The sequence below is a fragment of the Zootoca vivipara genome, chromosome 10 (assembly GCF_963506605.1).
Source record: "Zootoca vivipara chromosome 10, rZooViv1.1, whole genome shotgun sequence".
Taxonomy (NCBI): domain Eukaryota; kingdom Metazoa; phylum Chordata; class Lepidosauria; order Squamata; family Lacertidae; genus Zootoca; species Zootoca vivipara.
This window is the reverse complement of record NC_083285.1, coordinates 6,942,262-6,969,910: the sequence shown is the minus strand read 5'-3', so window position 1 is coordinate 6,969,910 and position 27,649 is coordinate 6,942,262. Positions and strand designations below refer to the sequence as shown.

The following is a 27,649-nucleotide window of genomic DNA, read 5'->3' as shown; positions in this document are numbered from 1 at the left end:
CGTGTTGGTCTGACGTAGTCAAAACAAAATTAAAAAAATTTCCTTCCCGTAGCACCTTAGAGACCAACTAAGTTTGTCGTTGGTACGAGCTTTCGTGTGCATGCACACTTCAGATACACTGTGTATTGTTTGTTAGCTTGCCCATTACTATCTATGGTGTGTATCTCTGTTAGTGCTTGTTCCAGTAGAGCAAACGTGGTTAAACTTTGTTCCTCCGGATATTGAACTACAGCTTCCATCAGCCCCGGCAAACACGGCAAGGTTCACACCTGCAGTAGACTGTAAGACAGACATAGGCCCTCGGCCCCCCAGATGTGGGACTACAACTCCTATCATCCCTGACCACTGGTCTTGTTAGCTAGGGATGGGAGTTGTAATCCCAAAACATCTGGAGGGCCGAGTTTGCCTATGCCTGCCTTAACAGTACTGACAGCAGTGAGACATGGAACAGAGAACAATGGCCTGCAGTCTATTTTGTAAAGGTCTGCTGGTTAAACAGGTATGGGACTACCCATACTACTTGCATTTTCACAATTGCTCCCATAAGTAACCCACTTCCAGCACATTGCCCTACTGATGGCAGTACAGTGGTGCCTCGCTAGACGAATTTAATTCATTCCACGGGTCAATTCGCGTAACGAAAAATTTGTCTAGCGAATCCCATAGGAATGCATTGGGGGAATTTTTTTTTTGCCCATAGGAATGCATTAATTGAATTTCAATGCATTCCTATGGGAAACCGCGATTCGCTAGACAATTTTTTCGTAAAACGAATTCTAGCAAGGCAACCTCCACTCGAAAAATTTCGTTAAGCGAAAAATTCGTCTTACAGGGCACTCGTCTAGCGAGGCACCACTGTAGATGCAATGACCCTGGGCCATTGGCCCTGACTCTTAGTATGGTAGTTTTACAAGCTGCTGATGGACCCTTTGTGTAGCATGGTAATGGGGCTCTTAGAGATGTTGTAGGAATGGTCAAGAGGACTTAGTACAGGAGAAAGTCTCATCCTGCTAGGGAAGCCATTTATCTAAGAACATCAAGAGCTTGCTGGAGCAGATCAATGGCTCATCCTAGTCCAGTATGTTCTTATGGTGGCTTGCCAGATACCTGTTCAAAACCTGCAAGCAGGATTCCCTATTTGTAGTTTCCCTTTCTAGTGTTTCCAGCAACTGGTATTTAGAAGCACTGCTGCCTCCAAATGTGGAAGCAGAGCAAGCCATCCTGGCTAGTAGCCACCAATATAGCCTTCCATCTGCCTCCTATGGGAGCAAGTTTCGTAGCTCAACTATGTGCTGCATGAAGTACTATTTCTGTTGTGAATATTTAAATGCTCAGCTTCTTTGGATTTCCACAAATTCTAGTGTTGAAGGGCGCGGGGGGGGGGGGGGACTTGTCTCTCCATGCCATGTCTAATTTTATTAACTTCTATCACATTGCCTCTTTCCTCTCAACTAAAAAGTCCCAAATGCTGCAACCTTTCTGGGGGGGGGGTTGCTCAATCTCCTTGATCATTTGAGTTGCCCTTTTCTGAACCCTGTTCAACTCTACAATATCCTTTTTGAGATGAGGTGACAACTGTACTTAGTATTCCAAATGTGGTCACACTATAGATTTGTATAATGGCACTTTGGTATCAGCATTTAATTTTTGATTCCTTTCCTAATGATCCCTAGCATGAAATTTGCTACTGTGCATCAAGCTCTCTTATTATGGCTGCAAGGCCTTGTTTCTGGTCCATCACTGCCAGTTTACACCCCATCAGCGTATATATAAAATTAATATTTTTTTGCCCCAACATGCATATGTGCTTGTTTATGTTGAATTAACATTTGCCATTTTACCACCTATTCACTCGAGTTGAAGAGGTCTGTTGGAGCTCTTCACAATCTCTTTTAAATAACCCTGAACAATTCCATGACACCAGCAAACTTGGCTACCTCAGTGCTCACTCCCAACTCTAGATTGTTGGAAAAGCACAGGTTCCAGTACCAATCCTTGTGGGGCTCCACTTTCTACTCTCTATTTGGAGAACTGTCCATTTTTTCCTACTCTTTGCTTCCTGCAACTTAACCAATTCCTGAACATAAGAGTATCATTTGTGCTTGGCCAGGATTTGGGGCAGTTGTAGAGAGAGAAGCTTCTCTCCTATAGGAATTGTGGTTCTCTTGGAATAGTGTTCCTCAGAATGTTACTTATCACAATGGTTTCGATATCATTTTTCTTAAACAGCAAGTTATCAGGAACTATTATTAAAACTGACATAATTGTGATTTATTAACATGAATTAAAATGCCCAACCAGTGCTGCAATGTGACAGTATATTAAAAAAAATTAAAGTTCATATACTGTACTACTTCCACAAAGATCACACGCTTTTGCAAAAGACTCGTATGTACAATACTATATCAAATGAGAAGCATTAAGCAGTTTTACACGCAAAAGAAACAGTATTTACAGCACTTGTCATAGACATTAGAAACAATCTATACATTAAATTACAATGTCTGCAAAGAACTGTTGAAATAAGAGCCATGTCCACACCAAACTATAAAAATCTGTATTGCATCTTCTATCTATGTGCACACAAAAACTGTTTGACAGATGGAAAACCTGTTAGTGCCATCACTTAGCTGTGTACTTTAATTACATATGTATAAAAAGTAAATATAGAAAACATTCACTAAATGAATTTAACTGCAACAATAAAATTTAAAGTTACGCAGCATCAAATCTACTGCCAGAACGAACAGCTGGAATGTTCACATACAAAATAAAAAATGCCTAATACTGGCTCAAGGGCACAGTTTCAGGAATTTTTAAAAGCAAAAATGGAAAGAGTACAATGAGAGTGCGCGCACTGGTGTTTGCTTTTATACAAAGTATCATGTACAAGCTTTAAAAAGTACCTTCAACAGGTACATATGAAATATACAGTTTTTTACAGAACATTTTTAAAATGTTTAGAAGCAAGGGGTCCATTTTAATGCCACCCTGACCCATGATAATTGTTTTGAAAAGTTGGTGGCACCTGTGCTCTGTGAATAGGTATTTGCCCAGGCACCGGAGATGCCTGCTGAGGTCCTTGCACACCGTGAGGAAGGGATACAGAGCCAGGATGAGGACAGAACCCGGAAGCGGTAGGTGTTGGAATACTGCTTGGTCCTTGAGGCTGGATGTGAGGACCCTGACCTGGGAGTGGGCAGTGAGGTCCCGTGCCAGCAGGCTGATGCTGAGGTCCAGGTCCCAAAGGTGTATGATGAGGCTGCGAGGGGTAGGAAGTGACTGTTGAATGAGCGCTGGAGGGGAAAAGTGGGGGGCCCTGGTGAGATGCATGGTGCAATCCTTGCGCCGATGCCGTGTGATGCCCAGAGCCTAAAACGGTGGCAGGTGGCGGCGGCGGTGGAGGAGGCGGAGCCGAATTGACTACGTGCTGGTGTTGTGCTTGCAAACCTTGGTGACCTGTGGTGGGGTGAGTCGGATGATGGTGAGGAAGGGGACCAGGCGGCGGTGGAGGCGGCGGCAGATGGTGACCGGCAGCTTGAGAATGGATGTGTGACCCCGGAGCCACAGCGACTGCGTGCACGGGGCCCACGACGTGGGCCACGGCATGCTGCTGATGAGAACTTGGCTGCTGCACAAGATGGGATCCTGGAGCAGGTGGCGGTGGTGGGGGGGGCGGCGGAGCCCCGACAGCTGGAGTCTGGTGGTGAATACTGGGGTTCTGAGATGGCAAAAAATGCCCACTGGTTACATGGTGCCCTGAAACCGGCTGCTGGCATGTTGTGCCCGCAAGTGCTTGGTTTGGTCCAGAGGGAAACACAGTTTGTTGGGGTGGTATGCTACTTTTTAACTGACTGTAATTTTGAAAGTTTCCTGAGGGGGCTTGCTGGTTTTGATAATAAGTAGAGGAAGGGGGAGGAGGCGGGGGAGGAGGCGGGGCACTAGCGTTCACATTTTGTTGGTGAAACTGGCTGTAAGAGACCGAAGATGTTTGGGGAAACAGCGTTCCGCTGGGTTGCTGCTGGGTACTAGGCTGAAGGCTTTGCGTCGCCGCATAGAAACTTCTGTGAGTGTCTCTTTGAGGCGTTCCCACTTGAGGTGACTGAGGATGGTGAGGTCTGCAGGGCGATCCTAATTGTTGTGAAGGGGGCTTTGGTGAAAGGTAGCCGTGTTGAACAGGTGTGTGGGGAGTAGAGGGTTTGGGAGGGTTCTCTACCTGGGGTGAAGGGGGACAGTGTAGCTTCAATGGTACAGAAGGCAGCTTCTGCGAGAGTTGATCTGCTGCGCTGCGCGAATGGGGCTGGTGGTTTTTTGAAAGTGCTTCGGCATTATTTGCCAGCGGCTTCTGTGGTTGGTCAGGTTTGGGGTGAGTTGTGTTCTCTGCCTCTGGAGCATCTGCTGTAGTCTCCCCCTGGGCATCCTGTTTTATGGGTGTTTTCCCAAGCGATTGGACAGGAGCTACAGGACTTGGTGAAGAAGTCTACATTAAGGAAAAAGAAAAACAAACATGTAACTTCAGTTTAAAGCCTATCCATATCCTTATCTTCAGAGCTATGGTCGCAATACAGGCTTGTTCAACTAGTGAGGGTTTACTGGGTTCAATGCAACACTTCTTACTCCTGAGGATAGCAGACAAACACAAACTTTGAAATCAAATTTGAAAGAAAAATGGGAGTTTGTGGTGCTTAATATAAATAGCAGCAGAAGCAAGTGACTATCCAGCTTGTAAACAATATTGTGTAGTTACTCACTGGATTAGCTACTGTTCCTCCTCTAGATGTGCATCAATGAGACAGATGGATAAAGAGTCACTTTTAAGCTTTTAAATGCTTATATTAATTAATTAAATAAATAATTCACAAACGTGGATTCTTGCCAGCATCTGGCATTGAGTATATCTGCATTCAGGCAAAATTCAGAAAATCAGTTTTAAGTTGGAGTGACCAGGAAAGAAGCAGGGACATTCAAGCCATGTATGTGTGCATTCACCATAGCTGCCAAGTTTTCTCGCGAGGAAGCCTATTCAGCATAAGGGAAAATCCCTGTAAAAAAGGGATAACTTGGCAGCTATGGCATTCACTAATGTGAAAATATTTTGTATAGTAGTACCTTGCTCACTTTTAAAGGACTCTTGCAAGCCTTCATAGAAGTATCTGGGGACGGACATTCACTTGTGGGCTCAGGATTTTCAGGATCTGCAATAAGAATTACTGTAAGTCTATAGACAAAAGCATACAATGGTCATGAAGATGTTTGACTGGATGGATTAAACTTTCAAGTTTGAATTTTAAAAATCAAGCTTGAAGCATTCTTAATAAAATGAGATGAATATGATTATGAATACAAGATCAGATGGTGACCAGTAATTACACTTCTTCCTGCTCAATCAGAAGCAGACCAAACACAACCACAAAATTGCTCTAAGTTCAAAGAAGCACTTTCAGGATCAACCAAATGTTTTCTTACCAGAGTCCTTGTCTTTCCTATGATCACTAAGAAGCAGAGCTCTCTGATAACTTCGTTCCCTCACTTGCTCCACTGAAGTTGAAGCAGTCCTTCAAAACAAAAATGAATGAAGTCTTAGTTTGCCGGGTAATTTTTTTATTGAAAAAATGTATCTTCCTACTGCTCAGGAGCAGACTTAGTTGCATGGTACACGCCGTGTGGATTCAAACCGCCGACCTTCCGATTGGCAAGCCCAAGAGGCTCATTGGTTTAGACCACAGCGTCACCCACATCCCTTATTTTATTTTTTATAGATTGTAGTACTTTTCATCTCTCAGCAAATCCATGGGAACTAAGGAAAGTGCAGACTTTTCTAGCAACGTCTTCCTTTAAGAGTAGTTATGACTGGTGATTTAAGGGGGAAAGGTCACAGCAAGCACTTCCCATACAAGCATGGCGGGTGTTCTACATAAATTGTATGGAAGATGGCCCCCACCGTGCTCAAACACTTAAAGGCTGATGCATACATTTCTTATGGTAGCAGAAGGACACCTTGTTAAATTTTAATCAGTCTGAAATTTCACCATTTTGGGGATCTGAACACAATTTACATTACAAAAGTCCTCTTTTCCTTTGTAATAGCCCTCAGTTTAACAGCAAGCTATTTAGAAGGAGCTTACCACTGAACTTCTGGATCGTTCTTCTCGCTTGAAGCTTCTTTTGATGAAGAGGAGTTTTCTGTTTCTTCTGAAGTGGTGCTATAATCGGTGGCTGGCAATGGTAAAGGGAGGCTAGCCGTGTGCTCCTGCTCAACTGGCTCCCCGTTCTCGCTGCTGTTATACCCGTCAGCAGAACCGCCGTTGTTTCCTCCACCAGCAGAGTGTGGCGATATGGTTAGAAGGGGAAAGCTTTCTGCCTTGGAGCCGCTTTTTCTGGCTTCTCGTTGCCTCTTGCGGTATTCTAGAAGCGACACCTATGGAAAAAGTGGAAGGAACAGTTGCGGGATGTCTCAACTCAAACTGTTTTGACATTTCTCCCAGATTTCTTTCTAGGCTATTATAAAAGAGGAGTTTGCAATCTTTTAAGAGAAAATTCAACATAGAATTTGGTTGCAAAGTGGCTGGCAGTAGTTTTGAGGATAACTCTTTTGCAAAAATGAATCTAAAATTGGAACGAGTAAGAGAATGGGTGTGTTTGCACATAACGATGACCCAGACCTTTTGATTTATTGTGGCTACTGCAATTTAGGAAGCAATAATCCGTGGTCCTTAGTTCAGACATAGCATGAACCCGAGGCTTCCTGGTTGTTTATCTTGCTTGTGCCTAGCGAGGAGTGAAAAAGGAGCAATGAGGCAGTGTGCACCAGTATGCACCTCATCCCTGGCAAACCAAGAAAGTGCAGGCAACTGATGGGCTAGTTGCTAGCACTGTTCCAGAAATACTTGTGTGTGAGTTTGCAAGGTGATGGCAAGAGGTTAATTCTGTAACCCTTCTTCCACTTCCACTGGTGCAACCAGAAAAACATATTTGGCTGCATTTTACTTTTATGACACAATGCTCCAGTACAAGGCACCAAACACTCCTTCTGTGGGCTGAAGAGGACTTCCACAAGTGAAAGTGCACCCTTTTGATCCAACCTAATGACCTGCAGCAATCGTAATAAAATAATTTTGGGATACTGCATACTGGACTTCCTACATTAGAACAAACAAACGGTGAAGTATAACTACTGAAAATGTCCTTTTACAGTCTGAGCAATTCCTCTAGTTTCAGATTAACTGGGGCAGTAACAGTTTTCAGAATCTTAAGTAAATGCATCATAACTATTTGGTTTGTCTGTCTTAAAATATTTGCCCCAGCATTAATGGCTAAACTTTCTGCTAAAAACTAACCCCATTCCACTTGTGTTTCATTTTTATCAGGACACCAGTTTAGCTACAGGGAGGCAATGCTCCCATTGCTCCCTTCCTACCGCAGCTTCCTTTGCCACCATTCCAGAGGGTTTTCTGGCCCTCATTAGCTTTTCGCAGAGCTGTAGCACAGGCACCCCCAAACTGCGGCCCTCCAGATGTTTTGGCCTACAACTCCCATGATCCCTAGCTAACAAGACAAGTGGTTGGGGAAGATGGGAATTGTAGTCCAAAACATCTGGAGGGCCAAAGTTTGGGAATGCCTGCTGTAGCATGAAGGGGGAGGTTGGAAAACTCTGTTCCAAAAGTAGAACACTCTGCTCATAGAACTGAGGATCAAAGCCACTGCCTTTATATTAATACCATAATCATACGCCTCTTTGGCAAATCTCAGAATCTCTTACAGGAGGTCACCTATCCAAGGCACCTGCTAAGCTTCAACAATGCTGCATTATGAGATGATTCTAGATAATTCACTACTAAATTTCATGTCATTGGGAGATCTTTTGATCAAAAAGTATTATTTTTAATTATTCAGCTATTTTAAAAGCATTCTAGGTTCCATATCTGCAACAGTATGTATTGTACAAAGCATTTCCTCTGAGCTAAAGAAAATAAAGTCTCCTCAAAACTAGTAAATACAGACTATAAATTTTATTTTTGTTCTCAAAGCTGAACAAACACTAAACGGCATGATCTAGACAAACGTAGGCATCCTTAACATTAATTTGATAATTTAGAACTTTAAATGCTGAACTTAAAATACTAAGGCTGCAATCATAAACCCGTTTGAGAATATCTTCTATGGTAAACAGAAGACCTTATCTAATTTTGTCTTGGCAGAAAAGATACAGATATAAAAAATGAAAGTGTGAATTTATACTTAAAGGTTGTAACCTTTTTCTTTTGTGGAGGATTCTGGGGTGTGCAATTTCCGTCCATCAAGCTGTCACTACTGACAGTTCTTCCAAAGCCAGCTGCAAGTCCATCTTCAGAAGTACAAAAAACAGGTGTTTCCATGAACATGCCACCTCTGGCATCATCTGGAATCAGGCACTTTGATTCGTTTATTCGGAATCCACCTCCCACCTCCAGCTGGTGTGAAGGAGTTAAGTCCCTCAGATTAGAATTCATTGAGAAATTTACACCTGTCCTGTCGGGACTCTTTACCCAAGTCGGATAAACTGTTCCCCGTCCACAGTGAGCAGTTTCCAGCTGGCTGCTAGCATCAGTCCTATCATGGCAGGTGTTGTCCAGAGTTTTATGCAGTGCACTTTGCTCAATTGCTTCAAGTCCCAACTGAAGGTCTGAGGCCGTTTCATTTTCTCCGGAGCATTGCCTGGCACCATCAGTCCTATTTCTTGGACTGGAATATCCAATAGTCTTTATTTCTTGCAGGCACATTTCTGTTAGATTGGAATTTCTGAAAGGGTTGAGTGCTAGCATTGCTGATGATGACCGGTCATATCCCTGCACACCGGGGGGGGGGGGGGGAGAGAGAGAGAGAGAGAGAGAGAGAGAGAGAGAGAGAGAGAGAGAGAGAGAGAAGCAATTAAATGTAACACACAATGTCTGAGAAAAGTAAATGAAAATGATAACCCCGTATGAACCTAGTTGAATGTTATTTCATTGATGGCTCCATTGAAGTATTTTTTAATCTATCCATCTATACAATCCTAACGTGCCATCCAATTTTTGGTTATTGTGCCTTTAACACAGATGTGGCCCATATATGGAAGGTATGTCAATTCATAAAAAATATTGGAACTGAATACTGGTGTAGATTACAGGAATTACAGAAATGAGACCCTGTAGTAATTCTGGGATATTTGGAAAATACGGGTTTAAGACAGGAGATTGAACTGCTTATGCCAATGAACATTGTGGGATGGAGATGATGATGAGATGCCAGGGATTAAACTCAGGACCTTTTGTGCTCTGCTTCCAATTCTTCCCCAAACAATTATTAGCAGCTGTTCATAGCTGGGAGGAACATTTGAAAAACGCATATAAGCCTTTCCCAGTAACTTCTTACAGTTCTCCTTACCTCTTGATTATACGTTCGCCTCTTAACTTCTGGGGAACTTTCAGGTGAAGAAATATTCTGCATTAAAAAAGTTAAGCATGGAAGTTTTATTTTAATGCAAATCACAAATGAAAGCATCTCATTTTTAAAACAACATCTAAACTACTATTTCATTCTGCCTCCCTGGAATATATGCTAGAGTTTTGTCTAATCCCCTTCTAAAGACTGGATTAGTAGCCATTACCACACGTCCCATCATTTGCTAAGCTAGTCATTATTTTTTAAAAGCAACAACAACAACACTGTCAATGCAAGTTGATTGAAAAGGTAAGAGTATAGAATATACAAAAGTTCACCTCAAAGTGCATTGCATTTCCATGTACACATGGAATCACTGGCGTAACAGGTGAGTAAATGGGCTTATAACCATTCCTACAGGTTTCATCTTCTGCTTTTATTCTAGGAGGAGTTGCAAACAGCAATGGATCTGAGGCAGAGAGATCAGCATGGGTTGGTGTGGCATATGGAGAAGGAATAGGTGTAGAGGTTTCTGAATAGGCAGAATCCGACAGCTGATAGACTCTTCGTTTTTTTAGCGGTGTTGTGAGGTCTGCATGTTATGAAGGCAAACAAAAAGCATTAATTGATGTTTTCTCGTTAAGCCATCAAGATTTGAAAACAATTATTTATTAGGTTCCATCAATAAACCGTTTTTTGTCCAACCCCCGGCAATGCAGTAATCTCAACTAAAGCATCCATGAGTCCATGTGCACATTTGGAAACCTGGGAAACTGTCTGCCTAGTCACAAAATATAGCCACTTCCCCAAGAAACTTTGAGTACAATATAGAGATTCGACATGAGTCAAATTGCCAAACCAGGTATCTGCCCCCACAAAATACTCATTCCACAGAAGGAAAAGTAGCTATGCTTGGAGAAACACACATACCCAACTCTACCTCCTCCCACCACCCCACCAAATGCAGAAAAGGCAAAACAAGTGGGTCCTAAAACTTCAATGGTTGGCTAGAAATCAATACATCAGTTTCCAGATACTTTACTCTGTTCTTTCCATTTCCTCAAAGAATGCCTTTCAGAACACATGGAGCTCAGAGCTCCTCTAAGGAAAAGAAGGAAAGAGGAAACCCAACCAGATGGGCAGGGTACAAATAAATAACAACAACTACTACTACTACTACTACTACTAGAGGCCTGCAATTTACTTTCCAACAAGCCCAGTTCTCCACAAGGTAGTGGTGAAGTAAATAGATCCTAGATTGAGAGAAAGGCATATATGTCAGATTTCACGAACTGATTGCGATAGCAAAGTATCTTAGGGCAGCACTCTTCTATTCAATCTTGGTCACACACAGAGGGTACAGGGACTGAACTTTCAAGCAGAGTGTGAATATATTCTCCAGCTGGAAATATACCACTAACCATAAACATTTAGTACAAAAGTAGGTAGAGAGAAGTGGTTGCCCAACTGGGTGCTGGACATCAAACCCCTTGCAAGTTTGATGAAAAGGGTTAGACAGTTTCAGAGGATGGCTTGCAGCATATAACAAAAATCCTTACCTGATAAGGAACAACTGTCATTTAATAACAAGGGACTTCTACTTTCACCATTGACTGTGGGACTTCTAGATCTTTCATGAGATGGTGAATTAAACCTATCTACAGCTGTTGTGTTTTCTTCTTCCAGAGCTTGCTTCAACCAACGCTGGGGGGGGGGGGAGAGAATATAATTAGACTCTAGTCTGTGGGTGCCAAGTGAAACCCATTATAATTATTGATTTAAATCATTTGCAGGCCATGTGCATTTTTTAAAATAAAAAAACTCACTAGTAAGTTTTACAAAATAATATAAGCCATGACACAGCGTGAACTTTTAAGGGAGGAACAAAAAGTGGACTAAGTTGTTATTTAACAGGTCATGGAAAATAAGGTCTTTGTTTGATGACCAAATGAATAGGTAGCACCAAGCAAAAGCCTTTCACCAGTAGCCACCCGCCTTATCTAGTCTGTAGATATTTTACAAGATTTAAGAATTAGCTATTTGTCTTAATATCAAAAGGAGGAAAACAAAAAGGAAACACTACCTTCTTGCAAGAGCCAATGTTTTCCACAGGTTCTTTTCTGCGCCTCTTTTCCGAAAGGAATGGTGATGTAAAACGAATATAGTGCTTAGGAGTAGTATATACATGTGGGCTGTAGGTGAGACCGGGCAAAGAATTCAGCTGTGTAGCCAAAACCTCAGGATCTGTCGTTATACGCAGGGTCCTTTCTGAAAGGCTGTCCGTCGGTTTTCCTGTCTTCTCATTCTTCTCACTTAACCACTCACTCACCAAGTGCTAAACAGAAAAGGGAAAAGTCAACATAACCCTTCCACTGAAGAGAGTTATCAACTGTACATTAAGACCATGGTCAGTACTAAGGGGGAGCGCAAATACTAAAGTGACTAATGAAGCTGTAACTGCACACAGATACACCATTAATAGGTTCACTGGTAATCCAAGTAACTGACCAGGTTTGCACAATCAGGTTAATGGCTTTTAAACAAGCAAGTTTGTAAGCCACTTTAAACCCATGGCTTTGCATCACAGCTTCTTTGAAAGCCATTAACCTAAATTCCTGATCAAATGGGGAAACTGGGGCTGTTTCCCTGCTCACAGGAAGGAATTGTGGGTGGGTGCACAGAGCTCATGCATATTCTGGCTTATTAAACCAGTCTTTAATTGTGTAGACATGGCCAAGGTAAAATATACTAGACAGTAAGAATTGCTAGACAGCTGAATTGCTGTCAAATCCTAGAAAGTGGTAAATTTGTGGTAAAATGCCACTGTTTAAAAGTTTTAGCCAGCGAGGCTGATGTCAGCTTTTTTTGCTAATGCAACAACCTGCATTCTTACACTAAGTGATATGTGTAATACAAGCATCAGCAATCATTTATAATTTACTTGTTCGTAAGTTTTTCTGTCTAAATGCATGCAGAATGGCATGGTGTTCTTGTGCAATAGGCCTTCCCTTATGGTTTTTTCTAACGGGTGTCACCATTTTTACCACACAAAAGCCCTGCCATTCTTTGCTCACTGAGGTAACAACCTAAAACACACTTAATTCAGTTGGACTTATTTCTATGTAAATGTGAACAGGATTGGTTTAAGCCAGATCAAGTGGCCTGTCCTCTCTCAAGTTCCAATCAATTTCCTTATCTTAAGAAAAGTTTGAATTTAAACTTTCCTGGAGCCAGTGTCCCAGCTGTTCAGGTGGCGGCAGTGACCAGGCAGTGACCCTTGTTAATATCCACATTGGGCTACTGCGACATGCTATCTGTATGTAGCTGCTGTTGTAAACATCAGAAACACATTTCCCAGTTGTTACTCCAGGCTCGAGAACTCTCTCCTTGAGAAGCCTGCCTGTTTCTCTCTGGTCTTCTGATGAAAGCCCCCTCTTAATTGAGGGCCTCTGGTGCTATGGCAGAATCATTACCTATTATTTACTGGTGATACTGCATTGTTTAATGTTGCTATGCTGTTGTGCTGCATTCACTTCATTTAACAGTTTTGTTTTTGTTAGTTGCCTTTGGTATTTTACACAGAAAGGCAGGATAAAAATAAAAATACTACCAACAATAAATAAAAACCCTATTTCTTTCCCCCACCCCATCTAGAGCTGGAGGCATGCACATAAAGAATATGCCCGGCCATTATAGGGAATGGGAGACATACCTCACAAATTTGTGTCCAGCCCTTCCCATCCTTCTGGTCAAGGAATGTGAGCTGCAAGGAATGTGTTCCCTGAATGAATTGAGAAGGGAGAGGCTGGACTTGGATATAGGTTTCCCAGAATGCTCAGGTATGCTGAACATCCATGCATATGTACCACAGAGGAAGAGGGAAACCAGACTACTGTACTATAGAAACCCCTCCATAGATGCTAGATGCTCTGCATGCACTGAACTGGAGCAATCCCTTTTTAGGATTTTGTTTCTACTTAGTGGAAAAGAAGCACTGAAAAACAGTAACTACTGCACTGGCTCTATTTCTGTGAAACCTCGCTCACTATTTCCTTCCAAGCTAGCAGCAAGTGAAAGCAAACCCAACCCAAGAAAACAACTGACTATTAGCAATGCCATGGCCTACGGTTTCACAGAAAAAGCCTAACATGAACTCTTTTAATATCTTCATAGGGATGCCTATGCTGTGCTTTCTCCCTCTCAGTGGAAGGCAAACTCCAGACCTAGGAGTCCTCACAGGAGATGCATCCTATAGGACAAAATAAGAAATGTCAACTGTTCCTGCTTCCAGACAGACACTCAAATCATGACGTATGCCCCTTAAGGTGAAATAATTCAGTGTTGTTATCCTACTTACCCTGAAAGTCATTGCATTCACTTCTCCTAGATAGGAGGGTAACTCCTGGAAGGTATGAGGAAGTATGGAAACCTTTTAGCCTCCCCTTCATTTTCTGACTTCAAAAATGTAGTCAGCATTCCCTACCCAAAATCGTTGGGGATGGAGGAGTAGTCCCACCACCCAGAGGTCTTCACTGATATTTCTTTGGCCTTTGTGCAGATCTACCTTAACATATTTTGTTGCTTTTTTGAGGTCTTCCAAATGTCTTGCACCTCTCCCTATTTACCCATCTCATGATGGCATTTTGGTGTCTTGGATGGGGGATGGGCTCCCCCTCCTGTTAACAGGGGGCCCTGATCCTTACCCAAGGTTTCCTACCAGTGACTCAGTCTCATCTTCTGCCTTCTAGTATCCAGGTTCCTCCCTATTTTTCCTAAGGGAAGTGAGTGTACAAGAGGAAGAAAGCACACTTGCCTTCTTTAAATAGTGCATCTCAGAACCATACAAGCTCCTCTTGTGGTAGCCCTGCATTACTGCACTTGCTCAAACAAGAAACCACTGCCACTCCCTCCTCCTCATCCCCAAACGGAGCTGATAACCAGTATATTCCTGCTTAAATGCTGCCCTGCGCTCCTTTGCAAATAACATCACAGTAGATATTTAATACATAAATGAAAGTCTAAGTTTAAGCTCAGAAATATAGTTACCTTTTTTGTTTTAGGATATTTAGGAGGGCATTTGTTAAGTGCTGGGGGTTCTGGTTCAGGAACTATTTCAGCAACAGTTGTCTCAGTTTCAGGCTCAGCTGAAAGTGCAGTGTTTTCAGGCTCATTGTGCTGTGAACTAACTTCCACATCAGGAGAGGATGGTTGAATATCTGAACACATGCTAACAGTCCTGTGCCTTCTCCGCTGCTGTCCGATATGAGTTCTACTCCGAGAGAAACTTTTTCTCTGTTTTGTCCTATTGACTTTGGCAGGGGTTGGCTTAGTGGCAGTTTCCTCTTTTGCTGGTTCCTTGTAAAATGCATGAAACACCAACGTCAGATAAACTGCATACCTTGTATAGCTAGAAAGAATAACCGCTCTGTAATTTTTCCAATAGCAAGTACATATTTGAAAGTGATTTTTAATGTGATTTCCCCCTATCCCAAAATATTCATTTTCAGCAATGGATGAGGCAACTTTGGTATCACATAATGACAGTCTTTTAAAAATATGCAAATTGTTCTAAGTACCATCTCAGAAGTCTTGAGTTTTATAAGGAATTTTGAAGGCACTCTTTTGGGTCAGCACAAAGCCTTGATGATGTGAAAGAAAGCTGCTCATTAACTTATAGCAGCAAAGTGTTGCCCAAATTACATAAACAGAAAAGCTTAATCTTTCAAGCCAGCTTAAACTTTATAAAAATATGTCTCTACCTGTACAAATTCTGTTTCATTTATGATCTGCGTTTCCTTGCATTCAGGTTTAATTTCAGTTTTAGCTGTACTGATTCTTTCCAAAGCCTGCTCTCTTCTTTTTTCTCTTTTTTCTAGCCTGGCAAAAGCTTGAAGAATGGCTTCCATTTTCCGTTCTTCTCTGGTCTGAGGAATTAAACAACATTAATTTTTAAGCAACATATGCCAAAGATAAAATAAAAGTACATAAAACCTAGCCATGTTCAAACTGTTTCAGCACAAGTAAAAAACGGCTCAAACAAGTTACAGGATCATCGCTATCATTATATACTAGCTTATATACTCAGGCACGGCACTGTGGATTTTTTTAACTTGGAGCAAAGGAAAACAAATTAGGTACACACTTGCCAATAAACAGCTATGTATTAGTGCAAGCACCATATTTACTCGTAAATTTCAGTCAATTCCTTATACAGTACAGAGAAAAGAATATTAACTAGAATTAAAATACAATAAGCTTATTAACATTTTTAACAGCATAAGATGCAATGAAAGTATATGACATACATTTTCTGTGCAAGTCTATATGAAAAATGCTTCTGTTTTAAAACTATATTACACCCAATTTTAAATCAATAATGCTATTTTCCCGTTTGAACCTGTGTTGAAATGAAAAAGCATCTTTCCATAATTTTGTAAATAAAAAATACACTATTTTATAAACATCTATTTATAATTTAGTTAACAAAGTGTAATTTTGCTCCTCGTCAAATTCTGCTGAGTGTACCAGAGCCTCTACAGTCAGTCAACAATAATCTGTGATGGTGGGATACTGGGGTTTAGACTTCTTAGAGCATGAGAAATGCATTCATTTAAACCAGCTAAGCAACGTTTCCACATGTTAGTAAGGCATAAGGTGCCCAGTCAAAATGCCAACTTCTATTGTTCCTCAAAATGGTAAAAAGTAATGCATGATGATAAGGAGCATTTTAGTGCACTGGCTGTTCTCTACTGATGTGTAAAAATAAATTTTGTTCCAGAAAACCTTATCATCCCAATTTCTATTTAAGTGTCATCTAATATGACAAAGCATTCCAATTTTTTATCCATTATATTGACTTTACCTATTTTTTTAGTAGTCTTAAGAATGAACAATATTATTCAAACTATTATTTGATTAATTAAGCCAGGGGACCTCCAACAGGCACTTTATGCATCACCAATAACTCACCAGATCCCTGCATTCATGGATCCAATTTTAATGAGTCTTTGCTCTTAACTTATCACTCTTTCATCACTCTTTCATAAGACAACAAAGTGAAGGGAAGGGAAAAATGAAAGTAAATCATCGCTGAACTACCAGGGATCTTTCAAGTGATGAGAAGCAGTGGCATATGTTCCTGGGAGAGATGGCATCACACTACAAGGAATCAAACAAAATTTCCACTGTAACTAGGGACCACACACAGGAACAGGCCCCATGCGCCTTCAACAGAGCCTCAGGAGTGTGTGTCAAAACACTTTACTTCAGCAATATTTCTATGTGGTTTTATACCGATAGAATTGCAAAGATCTCCACCAAGGTTAGTGGAATTTGTACCTGCTAAGAAAGGTCTTAAAAGTTCCAGGAAGCAGTTCTTACACCTCACTGCATGAAGCCGAGGAAGTATTAGCCTCCGGTACAAAGTTTCCTTAACATTTTTCTTTCTTTGTCCTGGCAAGCTAGGAAGTGTTGTGTGCCCCCATCTCACTTTGATGTTTATCAACAAGTACCTTCCAAATGCACTTCAGTCCATTTCTCTTGTTCAGTGGTTTTCAACCAGTGTGCCGTGGCACCCTGGGATGCCTTGAATGATGGGTCAGGCGTGCCGCTGGCAACACTGGTCCCTTTCCCTCCTCTGATGCCCTCTCACGTCCCTGCCTCCCAAAGGCTTGCACAGCTGTTTACTGCAGCAGCCCCAGCTATAAGCTCCACAGGCGAATGGTGCCTCTCTTTGGGGCGGAGTGGGGGGCAGCTCAGAGACTAGGGATGGCAGCAGCACCAAGGAGAGGAGGCTGAGGGAGCACTCCACAAGGGAGGGTGTTAAAAAAAGGTGAGAAGCTGCCAGCTCTGCAGACAAGGGGTGACATAACTGGGCTACTGAGCCCCACAGGGGTGCCGCAGAAAGAATGTAGTTGGTTAAGGGAGCCGTGGACTCATAAAGGTTGAAAACCTCTGCTCTTGTTAATAGTCAAGGCAGCTAAGCCATGCAGCTGGCACACCTAGCTATATGGAGAAGGACTAGCCAAGTCTGCTCTATTTCTCTAGAGAGACAGGTCACAACTTAAGATAACAGAGTTTACCTACTACCTCACAGTGTTTGCATTCTGCAGCCAGGGCTCCCATTTCTCCAGTGGTGAAGGATAACACTGGTTCTGTTTCATCACTTTGTTACAAGGTCATGCTGTGCCCTTTAGGGCTCCCAATTCATATTCAGATAATAAATGCACTATATAAAGGTAGTATAACTAGAAATTCTGTGTGTTGCTTGGTGGTAACATGATTTTCATAGCTTTTTATCAATAAAGGTGGAGGGCCTCCTAACTTACTCCCCTTAAATTGCATCTGGCCTATTCATAATACCACTCCCCCATATATAAGACCAAAAATTTCATCACGGAACATGTTCCCTCTTCACCCTTATGCAGGTGAAAATGAACGATTAACTGGAACTTGGTGGAACATTAAAAAAGGTTATAGCATGTATTATCTTCTGTTGCACAAAGCAGTTGAAGATCCAAGATTTGCCTACTGTTTTAAATCCTTGTGCTACTGAAACACAGAGAAAACAGGCTACTTTCATCACAAGTTTTTCTTGGCACCAGTATTTTTCCTTATGACAAGGAATCATTTAAATATGAAGGGTATGTTAAAAGATAACTCAGAAGCTAGAACTTCTAGAAAGGGTAGTATATGAATCAATTTAATATGATCAAGATACAGCATAAAACAAATGCTGATGCCACAGGTGAATATAACATCCTAGTATAGGCAATATGAACTTACACCAGACCAGAAACATGGCACTACCCTGCAATCAGATACCATGCACTCTGGTCATAAGAGTAGTGGAATAATGAAAGACCCACATAACACCCAGCAGTGTTCACACTTTTGCAACTCCTCCTAACGTCTCTTCCTATATTACATTATAAGCCTCTCTTTCCAGAGACCTAAAAATGAGGCTTCCTCACTCAAGGAAACTGCCAACAGAACAGAAACATTCTTAAATTCTCAAACTACTGTACTAGTTTGTGTGGCTAGCTCAAAACTGTTGTGCAAGTGACCTTGGTCATTGATAATAACCACCCTCGCCCATATATGTTCCTACACAAACTTAACTGACGGATCTTTAAAGCTGATGCAGTGGAGGGATCTTTTCTACACATGTGGTGGTTGTGTAAACATGCTCAAGAATATTGGGAGATGATCTATGAGATAAAAAAGATCTTCAAATTTACATTCCCTCCAAAACCTGAAGCCTTCTTATTGGCTATAATTGGCGAAGAGATACCAATGAAGGCACGTAATCTATTGTGTTATGCAACAGAAGCCAGAATAGTATATGCTAGAAACTGGAAAGAAAGAGGAATTCCTACAAAAGAACAACAGCTGCATAAACTGACAGAATTTGCAGAGTTGGCAAACATGACACCCAAAATAAGGAACCAGAACAACAAACAGACTAGGGACAAGTGAGAAGGCTTTGGGGAAAATCAATTTTCAAGTAGTAGCAACCTTATGAGCAACAGCTAACTACAACCAAGGAATGAGAGAGGGAGGGGTAAAGTAAGCGATAGGCAGAAAAAACAAGGTATATTTAGAATGCCTTGGAGTGTTAGGTTGGGAAGTCTGTATAGAAACAATGTATGATAGGAAAACATGATGTGTAATCAGAAAACTGGAAAAACATTAAAAATTAAAATTAAAGCTGATGCAGTTAATTATTTCCCTGAGCAGAAGCAAGATTAGCAAAGGAAGATTTACCAAATGAAGATGTTTTATGGATGCTATCCTAGTAGCAGCACAGCTCAGGCATCCCCAAACTGTGGCCCTCCAGATGTTTTGGCCTACAACTCCCATGATCCCTAGCTAACAGGACCAGTTGCTGCTCCCTGCATTGCTCTGAGGAAGCAAAGAGGAGGCGTTGTTCCACAGAGCAAGGCATTCTGGGAGCAGTGGCCTGAGATAATGGGGTGGTTAGACATTTAACCAATTACAGCATGTGATCATGTAGAAAAGTGGCAGCATGTAGTCATTCTCCTAGGCCACCTTTCCCAGAGTGCCACCTACCAAGGAGGAACACCCGACTTCAGAGTGGGGCACAGAGGAGAGAGGAGTGTGCTGTCTCCACATTAGTAGCAGCAAAACACTGAAAGTAATGGAAAGGGGGGGATAAGAGGGGTATCAGCGGCTCCCCTTGCGCTAGTTCTGTGAACAGTTTTGTCTTCCTCCAAACTTTCTCAACTGCCCAGTCAACCCTCATGTTTCATTGCATCAGGATTCTCCCAGTTTCATGACCCTTCCTAAGCATGCACTTTATCTGCTCCCCTTCTGATGTGCCTGTGCCCCTGCTTGAAGTTCCATATTTGAGAATTAAATAAGGCAACATTCATACAGCAATGTATGCATGTTTGTGTACATTTTAGTAAGGGCACGGCAAGGTATCTGACTTCTCTTTGTTAAATCTACACAGAGGAGAATCCTCCCGCCCCAATCTTCAGACATCTATTCAACTTGGCTGGTCACTTATGGAAAACTAGTGGAATTCAGCCCATTTAAAAACGGGCGCTAGAACGCTGCTCTCGTGCAGAGCTGGCATGGGACGGAGCTTCGGAGGTCTCCGAAGCCCCGTCCCATGTCTGCGCTGCGTGGTGAGGTGGCGGGGGGAGAGAAGCACTTCTCCCCCCCACCGCCTCGCCGCGCACCTCCCGCATGAGACGGGGCTTCGGAGACCTTCTCCAAAACTCCGTCCCATGTCGGCGCTGCGTGCCGAGGCGGCGGGGGGGAGGAGCGCTTCTCCCCCCCTGCCGCCTCGCCGCGCACCTCCCGCATGAGACGGGGCTTCGGAGGTCTCCGAAGCCCCGCCCCGTGTTGGCGCTGCGTGGTGAGGCGGCGGGGGGGAGGAGCACTTCTCTCCCCCCCCCGCCGCCTCGCCGTGCACCTCCCGCATGAGACGGGGCTTCGGAGACCTTCTCCAAAACTCCGTCCCATGCCGGCGCTGCGTGCCGAGGCGGCGGGGGGGAGGACCGCTTCTCCTGCCCCCCGCCGCCTTGCTGCACACGCCAAGCCAGTCCCCGAGCTGAAGTGTGGCGCGGTGGATGCTTTTTGCCGTTTGCCTCCCCCTTCGCTCCGGGAAGGCAAACGGCGAAAACCCCCGCCGCGCCGCACTTCGGCTCGGGGACTGGCTTGGCGGCGGCGGGGAAAAGGGGAGGAATTCCTCCCCTTCTTCCCGCCGCTGCCAAGCCAAAGCCGGCTTCTCTCGGCGCCCGCTGCCGCTTCGGCTTCCTCGGGGAAGGCATGCAGGCGGGCTGTCTGCCTGCTTGTGTTCGCCGAGGAGCGCTGTCCCATGCCGGCGGTGCGCGGCAAGGCTGCCGGGGGGAGCGCTTCTTTCCCCCGCCGCCTTACCGCGCACCTCCAGCATGAGACTGAGCTTCGGAGCGGCGGTTTGCCGTTGTCTCTCCGTCCAATCCCTGTGTCCCTGGGGCCCATGCGCAGTGACCCAGGGACACACGGGACAACTTGGACGCAGGGACAACTTGGACTTTATTATATAGGATACTGGGATTTTCTCTTATCTCAAGGTACAGCAAGTGCATTCTTTGAACTGCAACAAGACTTCAGCAACACAAAATCAATAATATGTAAACTCCCAAGAAAGCACACACCCACACACACCTTTTCCAGAAAGTAACACTCAAGCCAAAAATGGAAACACACAGACTCAAGTTTTAGATATTGTTAGCATGTATCAGGAGCAGATTTCAAATATTCTCAAACACTAAACACCTAAGAGAGGCAGCAATGATTAGCATGGGAAGAGCAGCTGTCACCAATCTGTAGTGACAGCTTTAAGCAGCTACTAGCTTCCCAACTTACCAGCTTCCTTTTCCTTTCTGCAATCTGCTCCTCTGATTCCATTTCTACTTCATTGCTAATAGGAGTTTTTTCTTCTATATCATCAATAAAATCTGGCTCCTGAAAGATGGAAATGACTGCTTTACAGAAGCTCTACAACTACTGCTGCTATAACCGAGGGAACGCCAAATACTGTATGATACTGCAATTCTATACTCACTTACCTGGGAGCAAGTCCTACTGAATTCAGCGGGGCTTACTTCTAAGTAGACATATATATAGAATTGTACCATAAAAAGCCTCACATCACCACTGCAAAAGCAGCCAACCAATAACATGCAAAAGCAACGATTCAAACTTTCATACATCTATAAATAAATATCCAATGACTAAAGCATCTTTTTTTTGCCAACTAAAGAAATAACCAAACATGTTTTAGTACTAATTTGTATGAACACGTGCAAGCTAGTGCAGTCAGACAAGTGTCCTGAATCTGTCAGCTGCTTTAACAATAAAAAAGAAACTAGGATTTAATGTAGGCAGTTTTGCCTCCAAAATTGGCATGACAATCTTTCTTTGGGTTACTTCTAGAACATTACCTCAAGGTTAATAATATATGCAACTTTGCTAATCCACTATTAATCTAGTTTTTTATCATTTGTTTCTTTACAGTACAATCCCATACATGTCTACTCAGAAGTAAAGTCCCATTGAAACCAGTAGGGCTTACTCCCAAGTGTGTCTAGGACTGCATGCCTAGTATGTGCATAAAATTGCCTAATGAAAAATTTCTATTTTATCACAGAGCAGTCAATAATACCGGTACTAGCTGCTTAATCCTTTTTAAAAGTTTTTAAGTACTTGATGTGATGAATCCTACCCTCAAAAGCAGGTTTTCAGACACGTAAAGCCAATTTTCACAACTACTAGATGTTTTAAGAGTGCAGAAAATGATTACAAATACAAGATACTCCTGACGGGAATATTACTTGGGGCGCAGATGACCACTCTTCATTACAATTCTGTGACTGAGGTACCAGGCTCCCCAAAAGTTGAAAATATATGAGTGCACCCCCCCCCAAAAAAAACCCAGTACAACTGCCAAAACACAATTTCATTTTGCTCTGTGTTATGCTGTGGAATTCTCACCATTTCAGTAGCAGTGCACATTGTGGGTTGAAACACCTTCCTCTCTTACCTCCCAGTTTTAAACACTGTCTACAGCATTTTAATCAGTAGCATTTAAAAGAAAGGCAAGAGGATTTCAGGTGTCTTGGGAGATTGTGCACTGATCTGCATGGCTCCCAACAGCTCCCTTTATGTTCCCCTTTAGTATATGTCAGATTGGGGGTGGAATAGAGGGAGAAAAAAATATGTTAAAACAGAAAATGAATCTCATGTCCCACTAGACGTGTGACTTAAAAAGAAAATTAACAGTGATCTTACTCTAGAATGATTTCTAGAAGACTATGGCAGTGTTGTGCTCAATACAGTAGGTTTTCCTGGCATGCACATAGTCTCCCACAGATTTTGTTGTTTTCAATGGGTTTGAAGGAATCTAAAAACCAGACTAAACTTTTTTTTAAAAAATGTGGGACACTGAATATATCGGACAGCTGCCACAGAATAGCTAGTATACCCATGTGGCAAGAGAACAGCTTCTCCTATTCAACAGATATGTGCAGATATGCCCTAAGCAAAACAATGTTAACTTGACTCTGCGGATCAGTATCTGTAAGGAATCATATGCTGTGCCTTGCAAGGAAAATGGAAAAGCAACAAGTACAACTAATGATCACTCAAATTCATCTAATCCTCAACCTACACAACATGCTCCTGTTCCATTCCTTAGGTGGAACTGAATTTTGAGCCATGTCCGAGGTAAGAAACAATACTATGTAAACAACCCCTCCTGCATTTGCCAATCCATCAAATAAATGCTTTGTAAGGATTTTTTTTAATTTAAAAAAAGTTAACATCCTATGACCTATGTAACACAAATAATGTTATTTCTTTTCAACAGCTGCTTGTATCATGAATGGGGAACCTGTGGCCTTCTAGATTTTACTGCACTATGATTACCAGCATCACTAACCATTGGCTATGTAGGTTGGGGCTCATGGGAGTTGGAGTCCATCATTTGGAGGTTCCCTACCCTTGTGTTATATCTAAATGCTATCAGCCTACAAACCCTGGTAAGATCCTGGATCCCAAGAGCAATAAAAGCTCTTATTTCCCATGTACATGGTGATGATATAATTTGGTATTCAACACAGTTGTCCTTAGGACACAAACCTTCACTTAGGGCTAGAGATGTAAAATTTCGGAAATTTTGAAGCTCAGAAAAAAACCCCCGTTTTTTTGGGGGGGGAAACAGAAATTTTTGGAAAAATTGAAAAAAAATGCTACATTAGCACTTCTTTTTTCTTTTCCAGATTGAAATTCATTCTGTTACTTTAGAAACATAAAATATAACTATGGACAATTTTAATGGGCATAAAATTATCACAACTAGCATATTAAAAATATAGTGTATCCAAACAATTATTACAAACAGAATTTACTTTTAAAATAATATTTATTTGTGTTTGTAACAAATGGGGCAACAATCTCTTGAACTAGTTTATGTGGAACAAAAAAATTTCCACAATTTTTAAAAATCCAGAAGTAACAATTATTCATATTTCCTCTTCACAGTATTTAAAAAAACATTCTCATAAAAAGAACGGAAGTGGGACTAAGTTTCAATGAATGGGCATGAAATTTAATCAGAATCATTTTCTGAGCTGTAATGATCTTCCAGGGCTTTGAGGCCTAGTGAAGAGGAACAGAACCAATGCATACCACACGGATGCAAAAACAAAACTGAAACCTTTTTCTTTTCTGGTGACAATAGCACCTCCTAAAGGAAGAAATGTATCTTGTTCTTGCATTGGAGAGTTCAGTTTGTAACATAGGACTTGCTTGTCCTCACAGAAAATAGAATAATCTGATACCATACATATTTTTAAAAAATGATTTATAAAATATTTGAATCCCTACTCTTAAAATATTTTATTCATCATGTTAAAAGATTCCATAATCTATTTTATATTTTTTCAATTTTTCAGAAAAAAACAAAAAAGGCTTCAGGAAAAACCCGTTTATTTCCGAATTTTTCCGGGTTTTTTCTGTGCCTTCACATCTCTACTTAGGGCTACTTCCTGTATGTAATAGGAAATCATTCATATATGCCAATTATATGACTAAAATCTTCTTCAAAATTCATTTGCAGACAGATTAAGAAAAATATAAACTTCTTTCAAAAATGTAATTTTAAAATTTTATTTATTTATTCAAATATACAACTTCCTATCCTGCATAGATGTCCTAATTTTATGAGTAGCAATAAGCAGCTAGAAAATGATCCTGGGATCCCAAGGCACAGCATGATGTTCTTACATTTGTGATCTGCAAAAGTATCCAAGGCAAAGATTCTGATGCAGTTCAACAAGTTAATTTTTAAAAATTCAAGATGAGATACCATAGGTATCTTCTACAAAGCCATCCAATTAAAATAACCCCACCCCCATGCTCCAAGCCAGCAGTTCCTTGAAGGTTTGGGAGTTTTATATTTGCATATGGTTTCTCAGCCCACAAAATCTGTGCTCTTGGGAGTTGCCCCAACCACCACCCTGAAGGAAATGGGAAACTTCAGAGTCATGTGTTTAATTTTAAATATGCTGCAATACCTGATTATTTGAGATTGATAGCCTTAGGGGAGAAAGCTTTCTCTGTCTGTTGTCTGGAAACTTGGTTTTGGTGGCTGCTCCTTCACAATCCAAGGTGATGTTCTGGTTTTGAGTCTCCTTCTCTTTGGAAGCATCCCTCTCCTTTCTGCCCTTTTTTCTTCTAGTATCATATCCAGTATTTATGTTTTCTGTAGGTTCAGAGCCTCGCTTAAGTACTGGGCATTCAGGATTTTCTTTCAAACAAGCACAGTCCACTTTGTATTTGCTAAAAACAAAAAACAAAAATAATATGGATAAACTTTGCAAAAAGTATTTGCACCGTACTGCTTTCTATGCAGCCTGATCATCTGTAGGCTTACTCTGAATTTAACTCCGCAATGTTCGGTGGAAAGATAATCTTACCAGCAGCATTCATAACTAGTACATGTGCTAGTTACATGTATATGTCTGATCCTGCAATTCTAATGTGACACGAACCGTCAGATTCTCTGTTAAACTCTGGGGTTTAAGACCACTGCATTTTAATGGCATCCTATTATTGTAATCTTTAAAAATCTAAATGAATGGAGACCACTTGATTAACAATAACAAGCCAATTTCATATCTGACAACTCAGCCCTAATATTTGTTGCCCAAACTGACTTACCAGTTTCCATAATCAAAATCGAATGCAATAGTTATTTCTGTTCCCTTTGGAATGTTTTGGATGGAGTAGATATAAAGATGAATGGTTCCTTCTTCAATTGCATGTCTAACCTAAACACAGAAAAATAGCATATTTAAACAGTTTTTAATATATTTGGAAACAAAATTTGTTGACTTGTTCCATCGAAGTACTTTAATCAGTTATTGTTTCTTATTGTTTCTTTGGTAAAGGCCTCTGTTCAGAAAAACTCAACTGAAATAGTAATCATTACTATCAACTTATGTAAGTTATAAAGATATATATAGCCCATTCTATCATTTACAGACAAATTTACAGTATTCCAATAAATTTCTTTAGACTTTGCACATGAATCTAGGAACACAGTTTTCTGGATATAGTGGGATGTTGCAAAAATCATGTATCACTTTAAAGTGGTTGCTTTCTATATCCTAGTGCATAGATCAAAAGAGCATATTTTGTCCCACATATGCAAAATCTGTCCGGGTCAGGTCCTTTAAGTTAAAAAAATTAAAAACAGACCTTATGTTTCCACATCCTTACAATATACAATTAAGTGGAGGCATAATGGATGAGGACTTCAACTAAGTAATATGTATTCCACTTTTAGACTTACTGGAGAATCCTGAAAATAGCACCTTTGAAAATATTTATAACACTTTACGATTACAAAGGCATACTCTGAAGTGACAGCAGCCCAGCCCAAGGAAAGCAAGCTTAAACTTGTTTCATTTTCCTTCTTTTTATCATTTTGCAATTTCTAAACTTCTCATTTATTTTTGAGAGTTGACTAGGGTGAAAGATTTCCAGAAATCTGACATTCTGATTTATGAAACTAGATGTTTTGGCTTTACCCTCTTCCCATCTCAAAGGTTCAGTTCCGTTTTTAATGGAACCATAAACCACAGATTCAGTTACAATTCTCACTCCCGTATCAGTCAATGATGCACCCCAACTTTTCAGATGCAAAGCGATTGCTTTCTCTGTAAAGGACCCCTGACAGTTAAGCCCAGTCGCGAATGACTCTGGGGTTGTGGCGCTCATCTCGTTTTACTAGCCGGGGGAGCCAACGTTTGTCCGCAGTTTTTCCGGGTCATGTGGCCAGCAGGACTAAGCCGCTACTGGCGAAACCAGAGCAGCACATGGAAACGCCGTTTACCTTCCTGCCGGAGCGGTACCTATTTATCTACTTGCACTTGACGTGCTTTCGAATTGCTAGGTTGGCAAGAGCAGGGACCGAGCAATGGGAGCTCACCCCGTTGCGGGGATTCAAACCACCGACCTTCTAATCGGCAAGCCCTAGGCTCTGTGGATTATACCACAGCACCACCCGCATCCCATTACTTTCCCTGTACTACATGCCAAAGCTCTACTTGTTTTAATGAACTACTACATAAGTGATCTAGGTCCAAAGATAATGAATGCTTAAGAGATGAAAAAACTGTCCTTGTCTTCATTTTAAACTAGCAACAATAATGTTCTGGAATTTGATGTTGAATATATTCACTGAAATTTTTTAAAATTTATTGAGCTGCTATTACCAGAAAACATGTATACACAGTCAAATTGTATTCTGCCTCCCTCAGCAAAAGATTTACTATGAAATATTTTAAAACTTGCAAGCCTACCTCAGCATTAGGCGTACAAGAACGTCTGATAAATCGAGCTTCATTCCCAAAGGTTCTTGCATCTACACACATTTCTAGCCCGTGGAATTTAGAATAGAATAGAACAAACGGGTATGGCCTAAAGGAGTAAAAAAAAAAACAGCAAAGGCATATCACCAGTTGCATTAAACACATATAAAATTAGTTTTTCAAACATTTGGAAAATTCTGAAAAAATAGGGATATAGTTTCTATGGGCTGGATTCAGCTAACTGTTAACAATAGCGAATGCCCGTAAAAGGACTTCCCCCACTCTCATCCCTGCTGCACCCCTAAAATTGGGTTGAGGTTTGTGGGAAGCCCCAGAACAGCATATATAAGGAGGAAAAGAGA

General features: G+C 41.6%; 1 protein-coding gene across 15 annotated transcripts in view; it reads right to left on the bottom strand.

Annotated features, from left to right (window-relative positions):
- Positions 1-2,070: 2,070 nt before the first annotated feature.
- KMT2E (lysine methyltransferase 2E (inactive)) overlaps positions 2,071-27,649 on the bottom strand; it is a 60,270-nt gene continuing 34,691 nt past the window's right edge. For 10 of the 15 annotated variants that reach the window (XM_060279525.1, XM_060279532.1, XM_060279534.1 and 7 more), the window contains 17 exons: positions 27,279-27,396; positions 25,633-25,742; positions 24,987-25,251; positions 21,277-21,375; positions 15,159-15,323; positions 14,446-14,754; positions 13,757-13,801; positions 13,112-13,180; positions 11,483-11,734; positions 10,959-11,103; positions 9,738-9,991; positions 9,403-9,459; positions 8,253-8,825; positions 6,126-6,418; positions 5,467-5,555; positions 5,110-5,195; positions 2,071-4,480 (listed from right to left, as the gene is read on the bottom strand). In XM_060279525.1, coding sequence (XP_060135508.1) covers positions 2,981-4,480; positions 5,110-5,195; positions 5,467-5,555; positions 6,126-6,418; positions 8,253-8,825; positions 9,403-9,459; positions 9,738-9,991; positions 10,959-11,103; positions 11,483-11,734; positions 13,112-13,180; positions 13,757-13,801; positions 14,446-14,754; positions 15,159-15,323; positions 21,277-21,375; positions 24,987-25,251; positions 25,633-25,742; positions 27,279-27,396 — 4,429 coding nt within the window. In that variant the 3' untranslated portion in view covers positions 2,071-2,980. Of the gene's footprint in view, positions 4,481-5,109; positions 5,196-5,466; positions 5,556-6,125; positions 6,419-8,238; positions 8,826-9,402; positions 9,460-9,737; positions 9,992-10,958; positions 11,104-11,482; positions 11,735-13,111; positions 13,181-13,756; positions 13,802-14,445; positions 14,755-15,158; positions 15,324-21,276; positions 21,376-24,986; positions 25,252-25,632; positions 25,743-27,278; positions 27,397-27,649 lie in introns of those variants that run through there. The other 5 variants (XM_060279538.1, XM_035128128.2, XM_060279535.1 and 2 more) reach the window with 4 other exon arrangements.